Here is a 22,282-nt window from a genome sequence, read left to right as displayed (position 1 = left end):
ATATAAATCAAACTTCATTATGCTCTATTATGTATCATATTTACAGTAAACATATATTTATATACAAGTATATTATAACTGATTCAATAATTAATTTTTAATAATATTAATAAAAGAAAGCTGATGGATAAGATAGATATTGCAGAATACACAAAAACAATTCCACGGCAACAAGAAATGCATAAAAAGAGGCTCTTAAGAATTCAAATTTATTTATAAAGTTGCTCATATTTTATAAATACTTTTTCCTGTTAATGTTATTTGAATATATAAACTACTTCTCCGTATACTTTGTATGTCTATGCTATTGTACCTTTTTTATTGAGGATTTCAAAATGTGAAGTGTTAAACTTGTACTCATACATTCCTCTGAAAAAAAAAATAACACAAATAATAGTGAGCACCGTTTATTAAAAGTATATAATAATTGCTTCCATAAAAAAATTAATAAATAAATAAAAAACACCATCAGCGGTCACATATTATACAGAGATGGAGTTTACCATAGTTGTTAGACAAAACTAACACCATGGTTCAGATTTACAACATTGACCAGCTCTAATTTTGCCAGCACTTGAAATTGTATAAAGCAAAATAGAAACTAAATATATCTTTGCTATCTTTAGAAGAACTGTTGTACTCCAGTTAGTGAAGATGGATCAGCTAGCTTTAGATGAAAGCTCTTATAGTGTACAAATTAGACATAATTTGAGCATCAATAGAAATTGATTCCTATTGGCCAAAATGGAAAAAGGTGTAATGTAATAGATTTGCTTGGAAAATGCAGAAGGGTGTGGATTCAACATTCATTCATTCAGGCCATGTTAGAAAACATACCAAGTAGTTGATACACTACATGGTGAAAGGCTTCCTCCAATTGCATGCACTATCTATGTCCAAGTCAAGAACCGTCTTCCATCGGCTGTGAATCTGGGACAACTTCATCAACTCCGCATGCATCTGGATTTTCTTCATTTCCAAGGGAAGGAGTGGAATCCTTTGGATCTTTTGCTACCTGGGGACTGTCCTTGTTGCAATCTATGGCTGCACATTCACGAGGGTTCGTATCTGATTTTTGCAGAGCATTATTGACTTTATCTGTTGTTAATGAACAATTCTCAATTTGATCGGCTTTTGGCAATGCTGTCTTGAGTACCGCGGGGTTTCTTTGGTCTTGATTGGTGTCGGCAATCTCGTATTCCGATAAGAGGTCCATAAATTCATTAAGCAGTCTCTGGACTTTCCTGTTTGAAGCCATTGATGGAAGGATATCCTCCTTAAGAAGTTTGTGTTTCTTCAGTCCCTGCAAATATCCAAATCGAAAATTTCAAGATGATGAGGAACAAAATTCATTAACAATCGAACTCACTTAAGCTGATTCATTCACTATATAGCTTCATTTTATGAGAGCAAAAACAAACAGGCAGAACAAAATAAAATAGTAATCTTAGCAAGCATTCACAATTCTATCTCTCAACTATTTTTCCCCCTGCCTGAAAAAGTATATAAATAGATTAGACTTACAAGTACAAGAGGATCCCATGCTAAGCTTTTTGAATCTGATAATGCTTCTTCAGCCATCCCTGTTGGAGGTCCAAGGAAACTCTCGCAGACTTCTCGTAATCGAGATTCATCTGCTTCTCTGAAATCATTTTATAATCTTGGTTTAGTCTTCAGGTAGTATAATTGCATAGAGCGCCTCATGGTCCATATATGCAAGAATGAGAATGTTCCAAATCACATTTGATTTACATCAAGTAAATGGAGTGTATAAGAATACCTTGCAAGAAAGCGAACATAGGATAATAAACACTGGCGATATTCATTGGGAGATCCCAAAGCCAAAGAAGAAGCCAGTTGAGCTTCCAAATGAGCACGTGTCTGCACTCCGTCATCTGTCAATCTGCATGAAAAATGTTCATGTTTAGAAAGTGTTTCACTAAAACTCGATACTATCGTACACGTGGAAAAGTAATTTACAAGCATGAATCAAACACCCTAGAGAAGAAGTCTGCTTTGTTTTCATTACTCGGTTAATGCTTTTTACATGTCCTAAAGTACGATAAATCAATGTCGTAAAAGTACTCAATAACATCAATTTTTTTTTCGGTGCCTGGGGGAGGGGAGGACGCAGTACCAAATACAGAAATAAATAAATACATACCTAGTCCATCCTGGTTTCCGGGCCAAATATTTTCTAACATCAACCTGCAAGGATGCCAGCTCACCACTATGAATTGAACCTAAACTCCAAGAGCTGGCGAAATTTGATGCAGGGAAGCAGTCATCTGCAACCCTTAACCAACACTTGAGACTCATGTCAAATAGAAAAGCATGGCGAGTGGCCAAAACAATGAGAGGAGAACCGGATTTCGATAGTTTTGCAGATATAACTTTGATTGTTCCTGGAAAAGAAAAAATTATAGCAGAAGAATATGAAAAAATTGTCGGAAACTTATACTTGTCTTTACATAAGGATTACAATTAGCACTAATATAATAGTAAGAAACCAAGCATCTCATATATTAAACATATGCAGGCAAGTTATAGTACCTGCATCTTTGGCAGATGAACTAGGTCCCAAAGCAACAAGAGATGCCAGCGAGTCATTAAGAAGACAGGTTCGGTTAAATAAATCCCATAAGTAAAGGGACCCTTTCCTTGTCACCAGCAACAATTTCCAGCACTCATCACAATCTATGAATGTTGCTGCAGATCCCATCATCATCGCAGGTATTGCTCGTCTCCCACACTTTGTGTATATCTTTTTTTTTGGTAACATAGGCATCAATTAATATAGAATAGTCAGTGTGACATTCTAAAGAAGATGGATACAACACGATACACAATACAGCTGAACACATCTATGGGTAAGGAAAATTCTAAACAACATAGGACACACCATGGCCAGTTACAAAAATTTGTATTGAAAAATTATTATATAAGCATAAATATTAAAACAGAAACGATCATTTAAGAATTAGCATAGGTCTTGAAAACATCAAGGTATGTCATATGTGATGATAGGTGCAAAGGAACCTTTCAGGATGAGTCTTAATTTGACAACAAAAAGACAAGCACAGTGTAAAGAATAAAACTTTGCTTAGGTAGGTTGTAATGGCTTACTAGCTCTGAAGAAGCTATAGGGATATTTATTTAGCATAAAACATGTGCAATTTAACACAACAGATATTTCCAAATACCATCAAAATATACTATGATGACATTTTGAAAGGTTAAGATAGAAGGGGTGAAAAAGTATAAAGGACACTGGGTTTAACAAGCCAGAGTGAAAAGCAAACCATAATATACAAATAAAATCATGTTTACCTGCAGGCATCCATCTTCACACCCAACTGCCCAAAAATTTGCATTTCCAGCTAGGACAGTGACTTTTCCGGATATCCTATCAGACCACAGTACTTGAGTCCCCTTTGTGCAAGAGATTTCTGTTTCTCTCATTGTGGACGTACTTCCCACCCCTACAATGTCATTCACGGCATGTTCTCTTGGGTGTGCTTCCAAACAAATAGGTGAAGTATCGTCTCCACCTTTCTTATCGAATACCCTGATGGAAAGACTTGCACCAGAAGCAGTCGAGGAACTAGAAGTTGCCGAATTTCCCAACTGCTCAACATTGATGATTCCTTCCCTTCCAGTAGTAGCTGGGACCTTCTCAATCACCAGGCTCTCAGATATTGTAGCCCTAGCAGTAACCCCAGAACGTTCTTTCAAATCTGAATTTCGGCCAAGTGCTCCACTGAAGGTACTACCTCTTATGCCGTCATCATTGGGTAAAACCCCATTAGTACCCTTTCTGTTATCAGAAACCAGGACGGGAAAATCAAGCGCCTGGGACTGAACTGCAGAAGACATGATTTCCTGCTGAGCAGGGATTCCAACTGCTTCTGGAATAATTCTTTTTCGACCATCAGGTCTTCGATATTCTCTTTGTTTAACTGGGCTAGAAATCCGGACAGAGTTCATAACTTTGGTTGACCCATCACCAACAGGACCTCCATTCTTCTTACTATCACCAACTTGCGGCTCAACTGTCTTTGTAGCAATGGTGACATTGACATGAGGTTTTGCGATTATTTCGTTTGGTTGGATATCAGAAACCACTTTTTTGCTAGGTGTTTGCTTGGCAGAAGCTGCTTCTAGCAATAATTGTGCTGGACTTTCCGCTAAGTTTCCTTGACGCCCTCTCACATCACCATAGCGATTCTTCTTCAACTCATCTAATTCAGCATCATTTAGTCTCTGACCAAGTTCATTCACCTCGAAATTATACTTGGCCACAGTTCCATCCAAGGAACACGCAAAAAGTGAATATCCATCAGGGCTCCTGTTTAAAATGGGAAACAATTAATAATAGGTATCACTTAGCAAGATGGAAGAACTAAACTAGTCCATGCACACACATAAATACACAATGAAGCCATAGATAACAAGCATACCAAGATAAATCCACAACACTTTGTGTGAAGAAATGCTTAGCCACAAAAAGAGGACGAGGACTTGCAGTCGTCCACACTGTTATAGTTCGATCTTGACTTCCAATGGCAATAACATTATATGGTTGTGCCTCTTTGCTTCCTATCTTGGAAGCACCATTGGCCCACCCAACAGGTACAGCCTTCCCTTCTAGAGCATCGGAAAAATTTCTTCTGAACATTGAATGGTTAAATTTCACCACAATAACTGGGGCATTGTGTCCTAAGAAGTCAAATGTTGCAGACCATTCCCCTCTCTCTAGGACAGGCGCTGAATGCCTCGGCTTCTGGAAGCCATGAGTAGTAGTGATAAAATGACCACAGGGAGACCATCCAAGCCGTCTAAAAAAGGTTGATCCAAGCTGAAAAGTAGGCAATTCAATTAGAAAACAGAAAGTATTATCGGGCTATAAGAGATTTCAGAACAAAGATACATACTGATTTTGCCCAGTGACCATCTGTCCTGTGAGCAAGACTCCAATCACTAGTTCGCCAAATAATGACAGTCTTATCATCAGATTGACTCGCTATAAAAGATCCAATAGGATCCCAAGCAACCCCCTTAACAAGGCTAGAGTGGCCCCTTAGAACAGCAGTGCAAATGCCATTGCTCATATTCCATATATGGATAGTATTGTCCAAACTCGCACTAGCCAATGTGGAGTCATCAGGTGACCAATTGAGATCCACCTACTTTAAGCATGGATAAATAGATCCCAAGTTAAAGATGCTCGTTGAAAATGTAAAGACATTGGAGGAGCAAGGTAATGAAATAATGATGAGTTAATTTCTCTGAAACATAGAATACTTCTCTAGTAAATCAAAAGAGGTTGAAATAGTAAAAGCGATTGCATTACCACATCTGCGGTGTGCCCTCTCAAAGTCATCGCAACTTTCCAGTTTTCAATATCTGGTGGCTCTCCGCTGCCGAATTCAGTGGTTCCTGAACCAGGTTTTCTCTCATGAATCAATATCACCTGGTCATCAGACCCCGATGCAACATACCTCCCATGCCTAGCCCACCTAACACAGTTAACAGACCCAAAATGATCCCGCAGGGTTGCAAGAAGCCTCTGAGTGAAGTCATCATTTGCCAAGTCTAGAGAAACAGACTTCATATTCCATATGCGAACCTACACGATTCAAACAAAAAAGAAATCAATCGTGCCTCAGAGTACCTGACTAACAAGTAATCATGCGCCAACTATCTAAACAGACTCTCTTTTTCCCAATGAGTTCAGCAAAAATATCAAACAAAATGGAACAAAAATATTCGACTTATCCATATAAACAAACGATAAGCCATATCCATAGACACCAAGCAATTCCATAATCCAAAATTCAAACTGATATCAGTAAATTGAGACCCTTGGAAAAATTCAAAAAAAAAAAGGAAAAAAAGAAAGCAATTAAGACTTAGAGAAGAAGAAAAGTACATACCTTGTGGTCACCACCGCCAGTAGCGAAGCGTAGGCCACCTGGTTGAACATCAATGGAGAAAATTTGCATACCCTCATGCCTAACCCAGATTGGTTTCTCAGCTTTCATCTTCCAAAAATATCTTCTTTTGCACCAAAAACAGCTTCTTTTTCACTGTTCGATGCAAATTCAATCTCTCTCCTTTTTTTCTCCCAACGGGGGAGTGGAGGGAGCTGAGAACTTCACTCACTCCGTTCAAAACCTAAGAGAATCCAAAGAGAAAATTGATGGTTCTGAAACACCCCCTTTACCCTCCACAAAACCCCCCACTGTGAAAAAAAAAGAAAAAACCCTAGTGAAAATTTGGCATGTAAAATTCTGAAATTGAGAAAAACCCCCCAAGAAAAACAAAATACCCTAAATTGAAAAGTGAAAACAATATTCAATTTTCGTTTGTTTTTTCAATTTACCGAAAAGGGGGAAAATTAAAAGTGAAAAAGACAAAGCACCAATATTTGGGGGCTAGTAACAAAAAACCCTATAAAATGATGGGAGTGTTTGGAGAAGAGTGAATTTAATTTTCCTCTTTTAGCGGTCACATCTCAAAAGACCCTAAAGTTGAAAAAGGGACCAGAAGAAAATTATTGAAAAAAAAAAAAGTGTAGAGAAGACTAACTAGCAGGAGTGTTCAGTTTTCGGTTTGGTTTGGTTCGTTTTTAAAAAAATTCATCCGAATTAATTATATATAAAATATTTAGTTTGGTTTGGTTTGGTTTTTTTTTAAAAAACCAACCAAATCAATTAAAATTGGATTGGCTTGGTTCGGTTTTTGGGTTTTTTTATACTAATTCAAAAGAATAACATATTCTAATTATATCTAGTGTACTAAAAATCTGTCCTAAACTATTTACATATGCAATAAAATACCAAATACCAACACATAATTAATAAAATAGCAGGTTCAATTTCAAAAAGGTATAAACAAAGTCACAACATAATCATTAACACCAAAACTTCTTGTTTCCAATACTTATTTCAGTACTCAAAATTCTGGGAAAGGCCATAGCCAATCTCCCAAGTTGGAAAAGGACATGCGCAATTCTTAAGACCAAACCAATTTGTATTATAAGCTACTAACTACATAAAAAATTAATTTTTCCCAGAAAATAAATCAATCATATAAATTAAATGATAAATAATGCCTCTGCATTCTTTCATAGATCATATATATATAGACAAACCATTAAAATTTAAATCAAATTGAATCCAATTCCAAGCTCAGAATCCAAATTAAATTGAATTCAGAATCACATCAGCATCCAACAAATTAAATAAATAATCCAATTCCAAACTCTGAGCACAAACTCAGCTCAGAATCTTAAAAATTAATTGGAAAAAAGATGAAACTGAAGAAGCATTGGCTTACCGGAGGGATGGCGAGAGAAGAACGGCGATGACAAAGTGAGCTCGGAGAGTGCGAGACAGAGTGAGCTCGCGATGAGAGTGTGAGACAGAGTTACCTAAAATCAGAGGAGAAGAGAAGAGGCAACAGCCAAAAATGGCGAGGAGGGGAGAAGCAGCGACGACCCACGCGAGGAGCGGAGGAACCCTTCGCGACGGCGACGCCACGAGCTCAGCTCATAACTTCGTGCGACGGCGAGGAGAGGAGGAACGATGCAAGGAGGGCCGAATAGAGCTTCCCCGGATGACGACGGCACCCACGGTGTGTCCCGCCGTCGGCGACAGTACCCTCTACCGGAGGAGAAGAGTTCGACGACGACTTTGAAGAGGGATGGGAGCTGCTGGCAACGTTCGAAGAAGGTTTAGGGTTGGGTTCTTCTTGAGAGAGAGAGGGTTGGGTTCTAAAAATTTATATTTTGAATAAATTAGTCTATAAATTATAGTTATTGGAAATTTAGAATTGAATCTGCAATTGATTCGGTTGGATTATTGGATCACTAGTTTAACTAATAAATTACTGATTAAATCGATTAATTTTATTATAATTAAATAATTATATAAAATTTAATTTTTTATATTAAATTGACTTATTTTTTAATTTATTAATTAATTAATATTTATTATATTATTTAAATATATGTTAAAAAATATTAATATTAATAAATGTTATATAATTATCAAAAATATGTTATGATTAATAAAAAATTTTTGTTTATCTTTTTTTAATATTTATAGATATTTAACAAAGTTTAATATTTATTTTAATAATTATATATAATTAAAAAATAATTAATTAATTTAAAAAAGAGTAAATATAAAATATAAAAATAAATTAAATTAATATAAACACTATTCATTAGAATAAAAAAATAAAAAAAATTCTTAAATTTTGCATAACTAAAAATTAATACATCAAGTTATTAATTATGATATGTTTAATAGTTCGTAATATATTTATAAAAAGATACCATATATTATAAAGAGTAAACTTGGTCTAGTGGTTATTTTACATGTCTCAGGTTTGAACCCAGCCTAGCAGCATATCCTCTAATTTTTTGAAATTTGAGCGATGCGCGTGCTGACGTCAACGGATCAATCGGTCCGATTCAGTCTTTGGTTTAGACCGAATTTGATTGGATTTTTTGAGTTTGATCAGTTTGTTTGTTTGTCTGATTAGAATGTTAACTCAGACTTGTTTAAGGTTTGATTTTTTTGTCGAACCGGCCAGTCTAGTCCGAATTTGATAACTATGCTATAAATAAAAAAATATATAGTTAAATAGGTCTTTAGAAAATTTTGCATTAGACATTTTCGTCCTTCATTGAGGTCCTGAACTTTAGAAAAATAAGATACATAAATCTGTATTTTAATCAATTCCATGGTTTTCACTTGAATAAATAGGTTCTAGAAAATATGATAGAAAGATCTATATGTCTTGTTTTTATAAAGTTTAGGAATCTTAACATAATAAAATGGGAATGGATCCTCTCAATTGTTAAAAAAAATTGAGAGAGTAAAATGTAATTTCTAATTTCTCATTACTCTCTCTCTCTCGTTTTTTTTTTATCCCATTTATAAAATTATTGGTGAGATATCACAGTTTACTCTCTCAATTGTTAAAAAAATTGAGAGGATCCATTCCTAATTTAGAGACAGAAACATCTGATTCAAAATTTTTTAAGAACCTATTTGAATATATACTCTAAAAAAATTATTAATAAAATCTTCAAAAAAATCTTAATTTAAACTATTTACGTTTATTATTTTGGAGAACTTTATTAATATATTTTTAATAACTAATTTGTACAAAATATAAATCTTTAAGGGTTTATTTATTATTTTATTCTTTTTAAAAAATGAAAACAACACCATTTTAAAAGTATACCACCGAGCTGATAACTCTCAAGAAACTCGACCAGTTTTAACTTTTAACAGTATATTAGTTAATTGTCAGTTCCACCAATTTTTAGACCAGTTTTTTGCCAGGTGATTCTCAATGTCAACTGAAACGATCAGATGACTGATTCCCAAATAACCTGTAGTTAATTCAGTAGATTTGTAGTGTGCACAATATTTTTTAATATTAATAAAAGAAAGTTGGAGGATAAGATAGATATTGCAGAATACACAAAAACAATTCCACGGCAAGAAGAAATGCATTAAAAAGAAAAACATATTTTATAAATACTTTTTCCTGTTAATGTTATTTGAATATATAAACTACTTCACCATATACTTTGTGTCTATGCTATTGTACCTTTTTTTTCACACAAAAAGAAAAACATGAATCAATAAAATGAAACTCATAATTTATATTATTCTTATATTTTTTCTTTGTACCCATATTGAGTAGTGTGCAACTTTGAAAGATCACTAATGTTAAATGCATGATATAATTTGGAAAATGCCAAAGGAAGAAAATAGAAGAACCACTGAGAAGTACCCTTAGTTTCCATGGATTTGAAAGTGTAAGTGACAAAGAAAATGTGTTTGATACTATCCTAGTTGTCATTGCAATTTGCAACCCAAGAACACCAAGATTAGCATTTAATTTTATTTGCACCAAGAAGTCCAAGATTTTTTTGGTAAGAAAATAGCTAAATTAGTTTATTACAAAAAGTTAATAGGGTACCATTTCTAGAAAGGATAACACAGTACACATCTATTTCTTTTTTGGACAGGGATAACACAGCTTTGAAAGTTACATTTTGAATTAGAATATGATAAGAGATGCCTTTTTGTAGTCACTCTCACTATAATTATATATTAGCTTTGATACATACTTTTTAATTTTTTTAATAAAAATCAAACAAATCAATCTTATTGATAGTTGTATTTTTTAAAGACCAATGTAATTTTTCTGAGATCTAACTTAATGCACCTTAATTTTTGAGACTATTTTGGTTATTAACTTTTATAAAATTTTACATTTCATTCTATAATAAAAACACATATTTTTTATTAATTATATTATGTGTATACAAAAAATAGTTACCAAATTAATTACTCATATAAAATACATATTAAAATATAAAATACACATTGAGAATAAAACCAATGAAAATCTAAAATCTCTGAGTAACCCATAGACCCCATAGACCATAGCTGTTTATACTTTTTACTCTTTTTCTACAATGGGTAATGACTTCATCCAAAACCTTGAACCAAAAAGGAGAAATGCAAGTGCGTCAATCCAAAAATGGGTATGACAGACACATTTGGAATGAACACACACACCTGGAAGATCTCATGTCAGCAAATGGAAGAGATAATACTATAATAGTACTACGATGGCCAAAAGAATATTTTTTAAGATTTTCATAAGGTGTTTGCAAATACTTACAGATTTCCATCAAAACAACGTAAATAATTGCAGCACACATAATAGAGAATTACAGATTTCCAGATTTCCATCAGGTAATTTGAGGCCACATAATAGAGAATTACTTATGGCAGTGGAAACAAATTCCTGAAGCATCATATTCAATGTAACACACTGCTACTGATTATTGTCAATGTGAAGAAGTATATTATATCGAAACGGGAACAAAAGGAACACAATTAATTCTTGGAGAAAAGTAGTTCTTGGAAGAAAAAGGATTTACAACCATGTTCACAAAACAACATGTGAGCCACAATAATGAAGTGAACATCAAACAGGAACATCTCATGTCAATCAATAAAACAGTGCAGGAAAATTCGGGCCCTGAAATAGGTCAATCATGAATCATGATAAATCAAAACAATTTAAATTTGAAGTTCCTACAGATATTCGCCAGCCAATATAACCATTAGTGGATGCTCATTCAAAAACACAATACAGAGTTAACCAGAGTACATATAAGCATACCACAAATTTTCTGAAACATAACTATTGACGAAAGGCTAAAAAGACTACCAATAACATCAAGGTATTAAAGATAAAGTGCATATCCTAAATGCAAACTGGGAAAATTTTTTGGAAGATGGACAACAGAGAGAAGTGATTAACCAACCAAACTTCCTAAGTACATATCTGCTGCCTATTCTTCATCTGCATCTTTATTTTTCTTCTTTTTATGCTTCTTCTTCTCGCTTCTGTCAGCATCACTACCATCCTTTCCATTTTCCTCAGCATGCTTGTCCTTCTTCTTTTTCTTCTTCTCAGATTTATCTTTCTCCGGTGAAGTAGCTTCTTCCTTTTCTTTGTGTTTCTTTTTCTTCTCTTTGTCAGTTTTCTCCTCATCTGAAGATGCCACTTCATTCTCCTTATCCTTCTTCTTCTTTTTCTTCTTCTCCTTCTTCTCGACCTCAATATCCACAACATCCTCCTTCACCTTCTTAACCTTCACCTTCTCTTCCACTTCAACCTTCTCAACTTCCTCAACTTTAGCCTTCTTAGCAGTAACAGCCGCAGGGCTACCATCGGCCTCCGCAGCTTTCCTCTTTTTCCCCTCTCCATCTGCCTCAACCGAAGCAGCCATTCCGGCAATTATGCTGTCCCCACCTGTTGGCAAAACCAGATTCCTCATCCACTCTTGCGGTGTCTTCTCATTCGGCTTCCCATGCTTATCAAGCTTCCCCTCTGCAATCAACTTCTTCTTCATCGAAGCCCTCGGGCCCAACCCCCATTTCCTCGGGTAGGTATCCCGATCCATAACCACCCTCTTAATCTTCGCAACCACACCATGATCACAAGTTGCCATCACCGCAGTTGTCATCTCCGCAATCCCCAACGCAATAGCCTCTCCCTTCGTTGTCATCAACACAACCTCCTCCCCAACCTCAATATCATTCTCAAACCTCAACAAACCAGGAATCATCAGCTTGGCACCATAACAAATCGCATTAACAGCTGAATCCTTAACAACAAGCCTCTTATAACTAGTCAGTAGCACCTCGAGCGGCATAACAACCCTCCTCAAATAACTCTCATCTCTATAATTATCATAAACCCACTGAGCATCCATGACATCATGCATAGTAACCATGTTATCCTTCTCCCCCATGATCCCAGACCTAACCCTCCTAAGCTCTTGCATATGGCCACCAACACCAAGAATCAAACCCAAATGAACACACATTGTCCTAACATAAGTCCCAGCCTCACAAGAAATCCAAAACACAACCAAATGCCTATCTGGATCATACTCAAGCAACTTACTCTCATAAATAGTTCTAATCCTAAGCTGCCTCTTAACGGCGGAGATAAGCGGCGGGCGCTGGAACACAGCGCCCGTCAGAGTCTCCAGAGCCCTGGCAACTCGAGTCGAGTCACCAGGGACGGCGGAGTGGAGCCGGGCGACGCACACATACTCCTTACCTGCGCCCTGCTGCGATTTCACCAATCGCGTTGCGCGGTCGATGCAGACGATCAAATTTCCGGTGACCTTAGGGTCTAGGGTTCCGCTGTGGCCGGTTTTTTCGACACGAAGAATGCGCTTGATCCAGGCGACGACCTCGTGGGAGGAAGGGTTGGCGGGCTTATCGAGGTTGAGAACGCCGTATTTGAGGTAATCGGGGAGGGGGCGCTTCAACGGAGAGTAACCGGATGGGATCGGAGTGTAGTGACCTGTACGGACGTTGAGGCGGTCGTAGTTCTTGAGGAGGATTGGCCATTGTGATGTGTCGAGGGTTGGGGTGAAACTCTGCGGCTTGATCATGAAGTCAGCGGCGGTGGCGACGGTGGTGTCTGTGGTGGTGGTGGTTGTGGTGTCGTCATCGGTGTGCTTCTTGTTCTTCTTCTTTTTCTTCTCGGAGAGAGAATGGTCGAGCTCCGTCATGGTTGTTGGGGATTAGGGTTTTGTAGAGTGTAGGCAGAGTGAGGTGAATGAAGTGGAGGAAGGAGGTGTAGGGTTTTGGTGATGGAAATGGAGGTTTTTGTAGGGTGGAAGATACTGCTTCAGGAAACTCTTTAGGGTTTAGGGATATCATGGGCTTTTTCTTCTGCTTTAGGCCCAAAAACCATTTTTCCACACTATTTTGGGCTTATAGCCCATAACAAAAAAAAGGGTTTTGCACCTGTAAAGATACTGTTTTTCTTTTTTTTTTTTTTAAGGTTTTAACAAGTGAACCAGTTGAACAATTGGCTGTCTCATTTATTTAATAAGTATTATCTGTTACTTTATATATATTTTATAATTCAAAAACATAAAATTAATTATAATTCGGCTATTAAGGGTTGTGGAAAAATAAAATTTCATAACCTGAAAGTGAAAATACATTTTAAATTTTAGATATATAAACTTTTTATTGGTTTTTTTTTTCTAGCAAAATTAGGTCTTCTAGTGTGCTAGTGTACTATTTGAATAAGTAATATGTTGGCATCCTTGTAAAACCAAGTTGTTTTAATTTGATAATAAACACCAAATGTGTACGATGAATTTACATGATTCACATAATCACGTCTATTATAGATGAGGATTATTTTAATCTAATCTAATCTAAAATAAACTAAATCTATTGACTATTCAATTTTGACTTGAAATGAATCAATTCCAACTTAATTCAGTTTCATTTATTTGTATTCTATTTATCCATCTGTCGTTACACGTACTGTTTCTTATTAACTTTGTCAAATTTTATTCTAAAAATTTTAATTTATATAGTTTTTATCATATGCATGTAGAGTGCATACTACCTTCGAGTTTATGCTGCCGAAAATAGAGAGCGAATAACAGAATAGCCAAACTCTAGAAAGTAAAATTTTTTGGATAAGTCAATGCAATTTATTATGAATTTTCAAGTTGAGAGAGAGAAAATTTTTCTTCTTATTTCTTAGATACGACCGAATCCAATTTAGCATGATCTTCCTTATAACAATTTTTTTTCATTCAATACTATGCATTCTGAAGCTTTTAGTGTGATTCTTCCTTTTCTGCATCCAGCACGAAACCGGAAAATGCTAGAGTTACATCCTGAAATTGGCATAAAAATAGTGCTTTAGATATTAATTCATAAATTTTTTAATTAAATAATTAATAATCAAAATAATCAAATTATTATAGTAAAATAATTAAATCTATAATAGATCAGTAATCAAATTTATTTGCAATAGTATAATAAAAAAATTGAGATGTCAAATACATATTTCTATATATGGTGACTAATTAATAAGTGATTTTTGGTATACAAGCAATATAATTAAAATATCTAATATTATCTTAGCAAAAATAGCTTTTTTTTTTTAATCAATATTTGAAGAGTCATCTCTATACATAACTATATAAGTCCAACATATTTTTTTTTTAAATTGAAAATTATCAAAATTAAACTATACAAAAAAATTACCAAATTCTAAAACCACTTAATTGAACACAATTCAAAGAAAAAGAAAAAAAATGAAAATTTTCATGAGGCAATATATATAATAAGTAAAAATAGGTCCAAGGTTTAATTATGATAGTTTTAGTAGTAATTGATTTACTATAAATAAATAGAGTAAAAATATAATGAAAGGCGATTGAGAAATAGATTTTTTTATTTTTTTTTAATTGAAAGAATAAAGTGTAATTTTTAATTTTTTTAATATTTTTTTATATTCTTTTATCTCACCTACAAAATATATGGTAAAAATCACACTTTATCTTTTCAAATGAAATAAAAAATTAAGATTGAATTAGTAATGGATATATTTTTTTCTGCAATTTTTCCAAAGAATTATCTCTCCCTCTTGATTCTTCCTAAATTTTAAATTCCTTTCCCCTTACACAATATGATTTGTACTATCGACTATATTATGTGTACACTAAAATCAACTTCCAAAATCAGTCATCAATATAAAATATATGTTGGAATATAAATATACATTGAAAATAAATTAAACTACACATATATTTATATACAAAAATACATTAGTGACTAATTTTAGTAGTTAATTTTATTATACAAATAACATTTTTGTTGTATTATAGTATTTGAAACATACATTAGATAAGGTAGAGTCATGTTCTTGAGTAATGATGGATTCTTTTCCACATATTCCTTCCATTCTTCCATATTAATTCTTCCATCCTCTTTTGAATCTGCTTCTACAAATGTCTGTCAACACCCCCAAAAAATCAATCTTTATAATAGAAAAATAATTAAAATATGATTTAGGTGATCAAACTCAAGAATTGTTCACATAAACTTAAATCATAAAACTAAACTTAAAAATAAACTTCTAAACTCTTATGATCCTACGAGTTAATTTGAGAGTTTGATAATTTCGCTGACAAAAAAACAAATTTTGTCGACGATTGTTTCGACTAGAGAGAGTCAGATCAGATTCAACTAAAATCGCCAACACCATTTCCTTCAACTAGAAAATTTTCACAAGTTTTCCAAAGTTAAATGATTGCAGCTACTTCATTTTAAGAACACTTCAAGTTCGTAATCACACACAACTATTATGTTCCAAGTTCAATATTTTCTGACAGATTCCCAAACTATGTTCAAACATTTTTGTGATTACTAATTTAATTTACCTCTTTATGCTCGATGTAATCGGTATTAATGTATGAATATTACTAGTATTTTTTAGTACTCTTTTTTTATTAGTATTGTGTGACATTAGTTGATCATATCTGTATAATAGAATATGAAGAGATAGCCGTATAATTTTTTTTTCTTTCTTTTTGAGACTTGAGAATGTTGAAAATAAAAGAGTGGTGCGCGTTATCCAGCCAGAGAGTGAGAGAAAGAGAATGGATATAGCTATTTTCTCGGTTCCATCTTCTCTCCCTCTTCCTATTCAGCCTCATGCCCGATTGAACAAGCATAATACCTCATGTCAAACAATCTCTTACCATCTTTCTTCTAAGTCATTTGTTGCTCTGTGCTCTCCTTCACCGAGTTCTTCTTCTTCTTCTTCAGTGGTTGGGGTTCCTGATGAATCTGGATACGGCATCACACAGAGCGGGGGTTGTAAGGCATGTGGAAGAGAAGAGATAGAGAAAGGGTGCAACGGTGAAGGAAGGATGCAGGGTGGGATTGCCACGGTTCCTGGATTTGGTTGGTGGCCCATTAAAGCTTATAGACCATGCCCGGGTTTCGTGGCCTCCGGTGGTCGCTATCGCCGATACGGACAAAGCATGGACGAGGTTGCCTTCGGCCGTGGCCCTACTCCCTCTTCCTCTCCCACCGACTCTAACCCGATAAGCAACAAGAAGCAAGATCCCAAGAAATCAAAGAGATAATATAATAGCCTTCACACTCACTGCATTGCTCAATGTGGTTCTGCTTCCGATGTTCTGCTCTACACTCGTACACTCGTTCACTATTCCGCAAATATAAATACTCTTACTCTCGTTTTGTTCTGAATATACATATGATGTATTATTGATGTTTCTGCTGAGTTTTGAGATATTAATTTTCTTAAGTTTTATTTGAATTCAGTCAGTTGATGTTGAATTAATTCTGCTGAGATGGAGTTATATATTAAATTTGTTTTAAGTTTAATTTATTAATTATGCTGAGAATGATTTTTGCTGAGATTGATATGAATTAATTCTGCTGAGATTGAGTTATAAATCCAATCTGTTTTACTTGTTATTTTGCTGTCATTGATTCAAAAGAGAAACATGGCTACAATTCTGCATTGGATTTACTATATGCCTTCAAAATAAGGGTTGGGTGAAGTTCAGACAAGGAGATGGTTTACTCATAGGAAAAGAGAATGAAGTTAAGAAGCAAAGAACAAAAAGATTACCTAATTTATGAAAATGGAAAATTCAGGAATGGAAACCTAATTTATAAAGGTTATTTATGCTTCTTTATTGTGTTTTTGTCTTGTTTAGTTAATTTAATTGTTTAGTTTTTTTGTGCTCTGGGCTTCTTACTGTACTGTGGAATTGCTTCTTCCAGCTCAAATTGTAGACTATACTGATTTCTTTTCCACCTTGCACCATACTAAAATTTGTGGCCTCAAATTTTGCTTGCCTATCTTCTGTTGTTATATCTGAAAATGATATTGTTTGACCAAGTTTAGAAGTCCTATTGCTAATGTGTTATATATACATGAAGATTAAGAAACTGATATTGTTTAATTCATACAATGCTTTAATTATTCTGCACCTTATCTCACAATATATGTCACATTGAATTTTTAATAATTTTAGGTTATATTTAATTAAATCGGTTCAACCACGGTTTGACCTCGTTGAACCGTTGAATCATTAAACCAGTTACTTGACCGGTTCATTGACCGGTCCGGTTCTCGCAACCTTGATTATTCATGTGAGTATCTTTTTACTCATTCAGCTTCCAGTTTCCAACCGCTGTTACTTCATATTTAGTTACTCTGCAATTTTACTGCCAACTATTTTCTTTTTGCCCTCTTAAATTGATGTTGCGTTACTTCACTGTGCTGCGATTCAGCTCAATGTCTTTGTAAATCTGGTTTTATTGTTCGTTTCTTTCTTTATTTTTATTTCCTTCTATTTCTACCACTGTTAATATATAATTGTGTAAGAATTATTTATTCATGGGATTCGTTTGATAAAGATCAGGTGCTTTTTTGTGTAGTTGTTTTACAAATTTAATTTTTATAGTATAAACCTTATATAGTCCCTGTTTTGTTAGTATTATTAGTTTGATATGCACCATACTCTATATGTATTGTAGGGATGTCCTTTTTTTTTTCTTTTACTTTTACTTTTCTGTCCTAGAGATTGTTGTGCAGGTGCTTTCTTTTGCAATTCCAATCTGATATGCTTTTTGTATATCAGGGAATTGTGTTGGATTTGTAATTTTTGAAGAGCAACATGTCACTTTGAACAGGCCGTGTGATGGAATTTGATGCAGGAAGCTTCTTTGATGTGTGCACTGTGCATAACTGCAAAAAAAGAAGGGCTTTAAAAGGCTTAATTACTCCACTGAATGAGAGCATGAGAGAAACGGAAGCTTCCTTGCCAATCTTGCACTCCCCTGGATACTATACCAAACCATCTCTGGAGGAGTTAGTGGCCCAGGAACTCCTTGACCCCGGTTATTGTACCCGAGTTCCTAATTTCACTGTTGGGAGGCTTGGTTATGGATCTGTCAGGTTTCTTGAGAAAACAGATGTCAGGGGGTTGGATCTAGATCAAATTGTGAAGTTTTATAAACATGAGATAGTTGTATACAGCGACGAAAATGATAAACCTGCAGTTGGTCAAGGCCTTAACAAGGCAGCTGAAGTAGTTTTAGTTCTAGATACTGAACTACTGAAGTCTAAAGACAGGAAAGATGATTTTCTTGTGAAAAAAGTAAAACAAAGTACTGAGAGGCAAGGAGAAAAATTTATTTCGTTCGACCTAACAACTGGTGAATGGAAATTCTTGGTAGATCACTTCAGTAGATTTGGGTTTGGCGAAGATGACGAGGAAGACATTGTCATGGATGATGCTGATGGTGAGATGTATGATGATGATAAAGAACCTTCCACAAACATGAACGGGATTGAACTTTCTCACTCTCTTCCAGCTCATCTAAGGCTTGACCCTGTTAAAATGAGAGAAATGAGATTATTGATGTCCCCACATGAAGAAGAGCCTGAGGAATTGAGTCATAAAGCATCCATCAGTAAGGAATATGCAAGGCCTTTGCAAAATTCTGCTCAGGCAATGCTCCATAGATCCACTCCACCAATTGCAAGGAAAACTCCATTTCCTTTACTTGAATATAAACATGGATGTTTTGATGCAAATTCTCCTGGGTCTATTTTGATGGTTCAGCAACATAAGGGAATGCCTCTGAAGACAATAAAAGCGGAAGGTTTTAAGTTAGACCTCAAGCATGAAACTCCAGTGTCAACAAACTATGCTCGCAATATTGTAGATGCAGGTCTATTTATGGGGAAGTCATTCCGAGTTGGATGGGGACCTAATGGCATTCTTGTACATTCTGGTGCACCTGTAGGAAGTGGTAGTGAGTACAAGGTATTATCATCTGTTGTCAGTTTGGAGAAAGTTGCTTTTGACAATTTTGTTAGGGATGAAAATAACAAAGTGAGTGAGGAACTTGTTGAATCTGCCTTGATGTCTCCATTAAATTTTCACAAAGAAATAAACCATGTGAAGGAAGAGGTTAGAATTGGTCCTTGCAAATTGAAACCTCTAAAGCTTGAAGCGAATTGTTCAATGTTGTCAGATATTTCACATGGCTACTGTGATATTATTGAGAGGCAATTGACTGTACCAGGGTTGTCTTCCACTACACGTTTGGGTTTAACACATCAAGTAATGACCTGGGAATTAATTAGAGTTCTTTTCTTCGATAGAAAACAAAAAGGTCAAGTAGAATCTTTGGGTGCTGACAATGAGGAAGATATGATGCAGGATATGAAGGAAGTTTATCAAGATGTTAACCAAGAAGCACTCCCACTTATGAGGAGGGCAGAGTTCAGTTATTGGTTGCGAGAGAGTGTTTCCTATCAGCTGGAATGCAGATAAACACTTTGACATTTCATTCTATCTTATGCTTCTTCATTCTAGTGAAGAGAGAGAATTTAGCTTTTTGAAGGCTATGTTTAGTGCATTCTCTTCAACCCCTGATCCACTTGATTATCACATGATATGGCATCAACGAGCAGTCTTGGAAGCAGTGGGTGTTATCAAATCTAATGATCTTCATGTTCTAGACATGGGATTTGTGTCTCAGCTTTTGAGCCTAGGGAAATGCCATTGGGCCATATATGTGGTCCTTCATTTACCCTTTCGAGAAGACTGTCAATTTCTTCATGTGAATTTGATTCGGGAGATATTGTTCCAGTACTGCGAAATTTGGAGTTCAGATGAATCTCAGCAACAGTTCATTGAGGATTTAGGCATTTCTTCAGAATGGATTCATGAGGCTCTGGTATGCATCATATATCCTTCCTTATTTTATTTATTTATGAAGGAGTGTCCACAATGTGCATAATTTGTTTTAGAGTACCCTTTCAACCCTATCTTTCTCTTACAATCATCTTCTGGTACAGATGCTTTTACTTGTTGAGTTTCAAATTAATGATATTGACAGAAAAACCACGCGCACTTACAACACACCCACTCTTTAGACATACATAGAGGCGCTCATTATAGCCATTTTTTGTGTAAAACTGCATTAATTTGTTTTCTTGATCTTCCTGGCTGGTCATTGAATTCAATAATGCTTGAAGAATTTTGAAAGCTCTGGTGAATGATATTTTAGTAATACAAGCTCTTTGTTGTGATGCAGGCAATTTACTATAATTATAATGGTGATTTGCCAAAAGCTCTTGAGCACTTTCTTCAGTGTGCAAATTGGCAGAAAGCTCATACCATTTTCGTAACATCAGTTGCTCATAGTTTATTCTTGCAAGGTAATTCTTGTATACGCCTGTTACTTGAAAAAAATACTGATTAATTTTTATAAAAGACCTGTGCATTGTCACCTATAATTTTGGGGTGCTATTGTTTTGACCCATTATACTGTTTTGCATAGCTGAAAATTGCGAGAATTTTTCTCCTTAAATCCAAGCAAGTGCATCATCATAAGTAACTACTTTAATATCTTGTGTAGCCAAACACTCAGAGATATGGAGGATTGCAACATCCATGGAGGACCATAAATCTGAAATTGAGAATTGGGAGTTGGGAGGTGGAATATATATTTCATATTATTTGATGAGAAACTCACTTCAGGGAGACACCAATGCGATGACTCAATTGGTATGCCAATTTATAAAAGGAGTCCCCCCCCCCCCCCCTTCTCTTTTTTTAATTATCATTCATGTACACATTGATTATTCTAAAAGTGCAAATTTATCACACCATAGGATGGTATTTGCCTATTTGGGGTACATACAATTAGGAGTTGTGAAAGTATGAGTTGTTAAGTTTACAGTCAAATAAAAATAAAGGTGTGTCCTTAGCTTGAGCCTTCCTATTTCCTTTTATTTTTATGTTCTCAAAATCATAAACTTTCCTTTTTCAGGATTCTCTTCAAAGTAAAAATGCTGCCTGTCAGGAATTTGTCAGTCAGCTTAATGCATCATTGGCTGTTCGGGACCGCAAATTACCTGTTGATGCAAGGTATACGTTGCCCTCCAACTGCTTTTTGACCTATTTTAAGGTTGCATTATAGCTCGAATGCTGATCTTGTAGGTTGGTCAAAATACATGTATAGAGCCCTTTTCTCTTTGGAGATGCACTCTTTTTGTGAAGAGGACCCGAAAAACATGATAAAGAATAAGGGAATATAGTAATTGATAAAATAATTTACATTTTAATTTAATAATTGGTATTTTGGCTTTTTGTTTTTGTAATATCTTCGTATACACACAACTTTAGTTCAGTAAATTCAGGACCGGTATCTTTTGCCATGTATATGCATGTTTTGAGCTATGCTGTGAGAAAGGTCATTTGTTCAATTGTTGTATCGATGCTTACTACTTTCTGTTGCAGATTGGTGTATTCGAAAATGGGGGGTGAGATATGTGATTTGCTGCTATCTGCTGTGGGCGAGGGTGCTAGCCGAGATGAACAGTTTAGCTGCTTTGACACTGCTTTCAGTGCACCGGTTCCAGAAGATGTTCGCTCTGGTCACTTGCAGGACGCAGTGTATCTGTTTACCAGCTTTCTCTCTGAGATTGCTACTAAATTCCAGAAGATATGAGATTGTCTACTAAATTACAAAATCAAACACCAGCTTTGATTACCTCTTTTTTGCATATAGCAAATTTTTGGGACTGTTACCAACTTTGCTCATAGATTTCTCCTGAGCTTTTGCTAATAAGTTTTATCGAAATCTTAAAGATATATGCTACATGGCCCATATCCTTGATTAATTTTGCATAAGGTAATCCATGTAGGAATGTTGAAAGGGGAAAAGTTTATATTTTGCAGATAGATTGAAATGCTAGCCTTCTTTTGTTCAATATTCAGTTCTCTTTATGAGTTACGAAGGTGACGAAGGTGCATAAGTCCTCGTCCTAAGGAGAGTAG

At 35.1% G+C, this 22,282-nt stretch overlaps 2 protein-coding genes and 1 pseudogene across 5 annotated transcripts; 1 reads left to right on the top strand and 2 right to left on the bottom strand.

Annotated features, from left to right (window-relative positions):
* Window positions 1–404: 404 nt before the first annotated feature.
* Window positions 405–7,859, bottom strand: LOC112726507 (protein HIRA). Of its 4 annotated transcripts, none has more exons than XM_025775917.3 (11): window positions 7,342–7,859; window positions 5,937–6,177; window positions 5,354–5,629; window positions 4,935–5,186; window positions 4,461–4,858; window positions 3,331–4,348; window positions 2,554–2,764; window positions 2,165–2,405; window positions 1,781–1,903; window positions 1,525–1,642; window positions 405–1,303 (listed from the first exon to the last, which is right to left on the bottom strand). In XM_025775917.3, exons 2-11 carry the CDS (start codon window positions 6,042–6,044, stop codon window positions 902–904), a joined length of 3,147 nt encoding a protein of 1,048 aa, XP_025631702.1. In that variant the 5' UTR covers window positions 6,045–6,177; window positions 7,342–7,859; the 3' UTR covers window positions 405–901. The 4 variants fall into 4 exon arrangements, with proteins under 4 accessions (XP_025631702.1, XP_025631701.1, XP_072064676.1 ...); XM_025775916.3 differs by having other exon boundaries at window positions 5,937–6,244; window positions 7,342–7,803; XM_072208575.1 differs by lacking the exon at window positions 7,342–7,859 and having other exon boundaries at window positions 5,937–6,432.
* A 3,229-nt stretch (window positions 7,860–11,088) lies between these two features.
* Window positions 11,089–13,253, bottom strand: LOC112726506 (H/ACA ribonucleoprotein complex subunit 4). The gene has a single exon (XM_025775915.2). It carries the CDS (start codon window positions 13,136–13,138, stop codon window positions 11,399–11,401), a length of 1,740 nt encoding a protein of 579 aa, XP_025631700.1. The 5' UTR covers window positions 13,139–13,253; the 3' UTR covers window positions 11,089–11,398.
* A 2,709-nt stretch (window positions 13,254–15,962) lies between these two features.
* LOC112726505 (nuclear pore complex protein NUP96-like) lies at window positions 15,963–22,215 on the top strand (annotated as a pseudogene).
* The last annotated feature ends 67 nt before the right edge of the window (window positions 22,216–22,282 follow it).

The sequence above is a fragment of the Arachis hypogaea genome, chromosome 12, assembly GCF_003086295.3.
Source record: "Arachis hypogaea cultivar Tifrunner chromosome 12, arahy.Tifrunner.gnm2.J5K5, whole genome shotgun sequence".
Lineage (NCBI taxonomy): Eukaryota > Viridiplantae > Streptophyta > Magnoliopsida > Fabales > Fabaceae > Arachis > Arachis hypogaea.
The sequence above is the reverse complement of the archived record's forward strand: the minus strand, read 5'-3'. Positions and strand labels throughout refer to the sequence as shown.

Bases quoted from the DNA above. Each gene is read 5' to 3' on its own strand.
- LOC112726507 (XM_025775917.3), bottom strand. From the start codon at position 6,044: ATGAAAGCTGAGAAACCAATCTGGGTTAGGCATGAGGGTATGCAAATT. The intron at 4,859-4,934 runs GTATGTATCTTT...CCTACTTTTCAG, and splicing joins ATGGTCACTGGGCAAAATCA to CTTGGATCAACCTTTTTTAG. The intron at 2,406-2,553 runs GTACTATAACTT...TTTCTTTTCCAG, and splicing joins TTCATCTGCCAAAGATGCAG to GAACAATCAAAGTTATATCT.
- LOC112726506 (XM_025775915.2), bottom strand. From the start codon at position 13,138: ATGACGGAGCTCGACCATTCTCTCTCCGAGAAGAAAAAGAAGAAGAAC.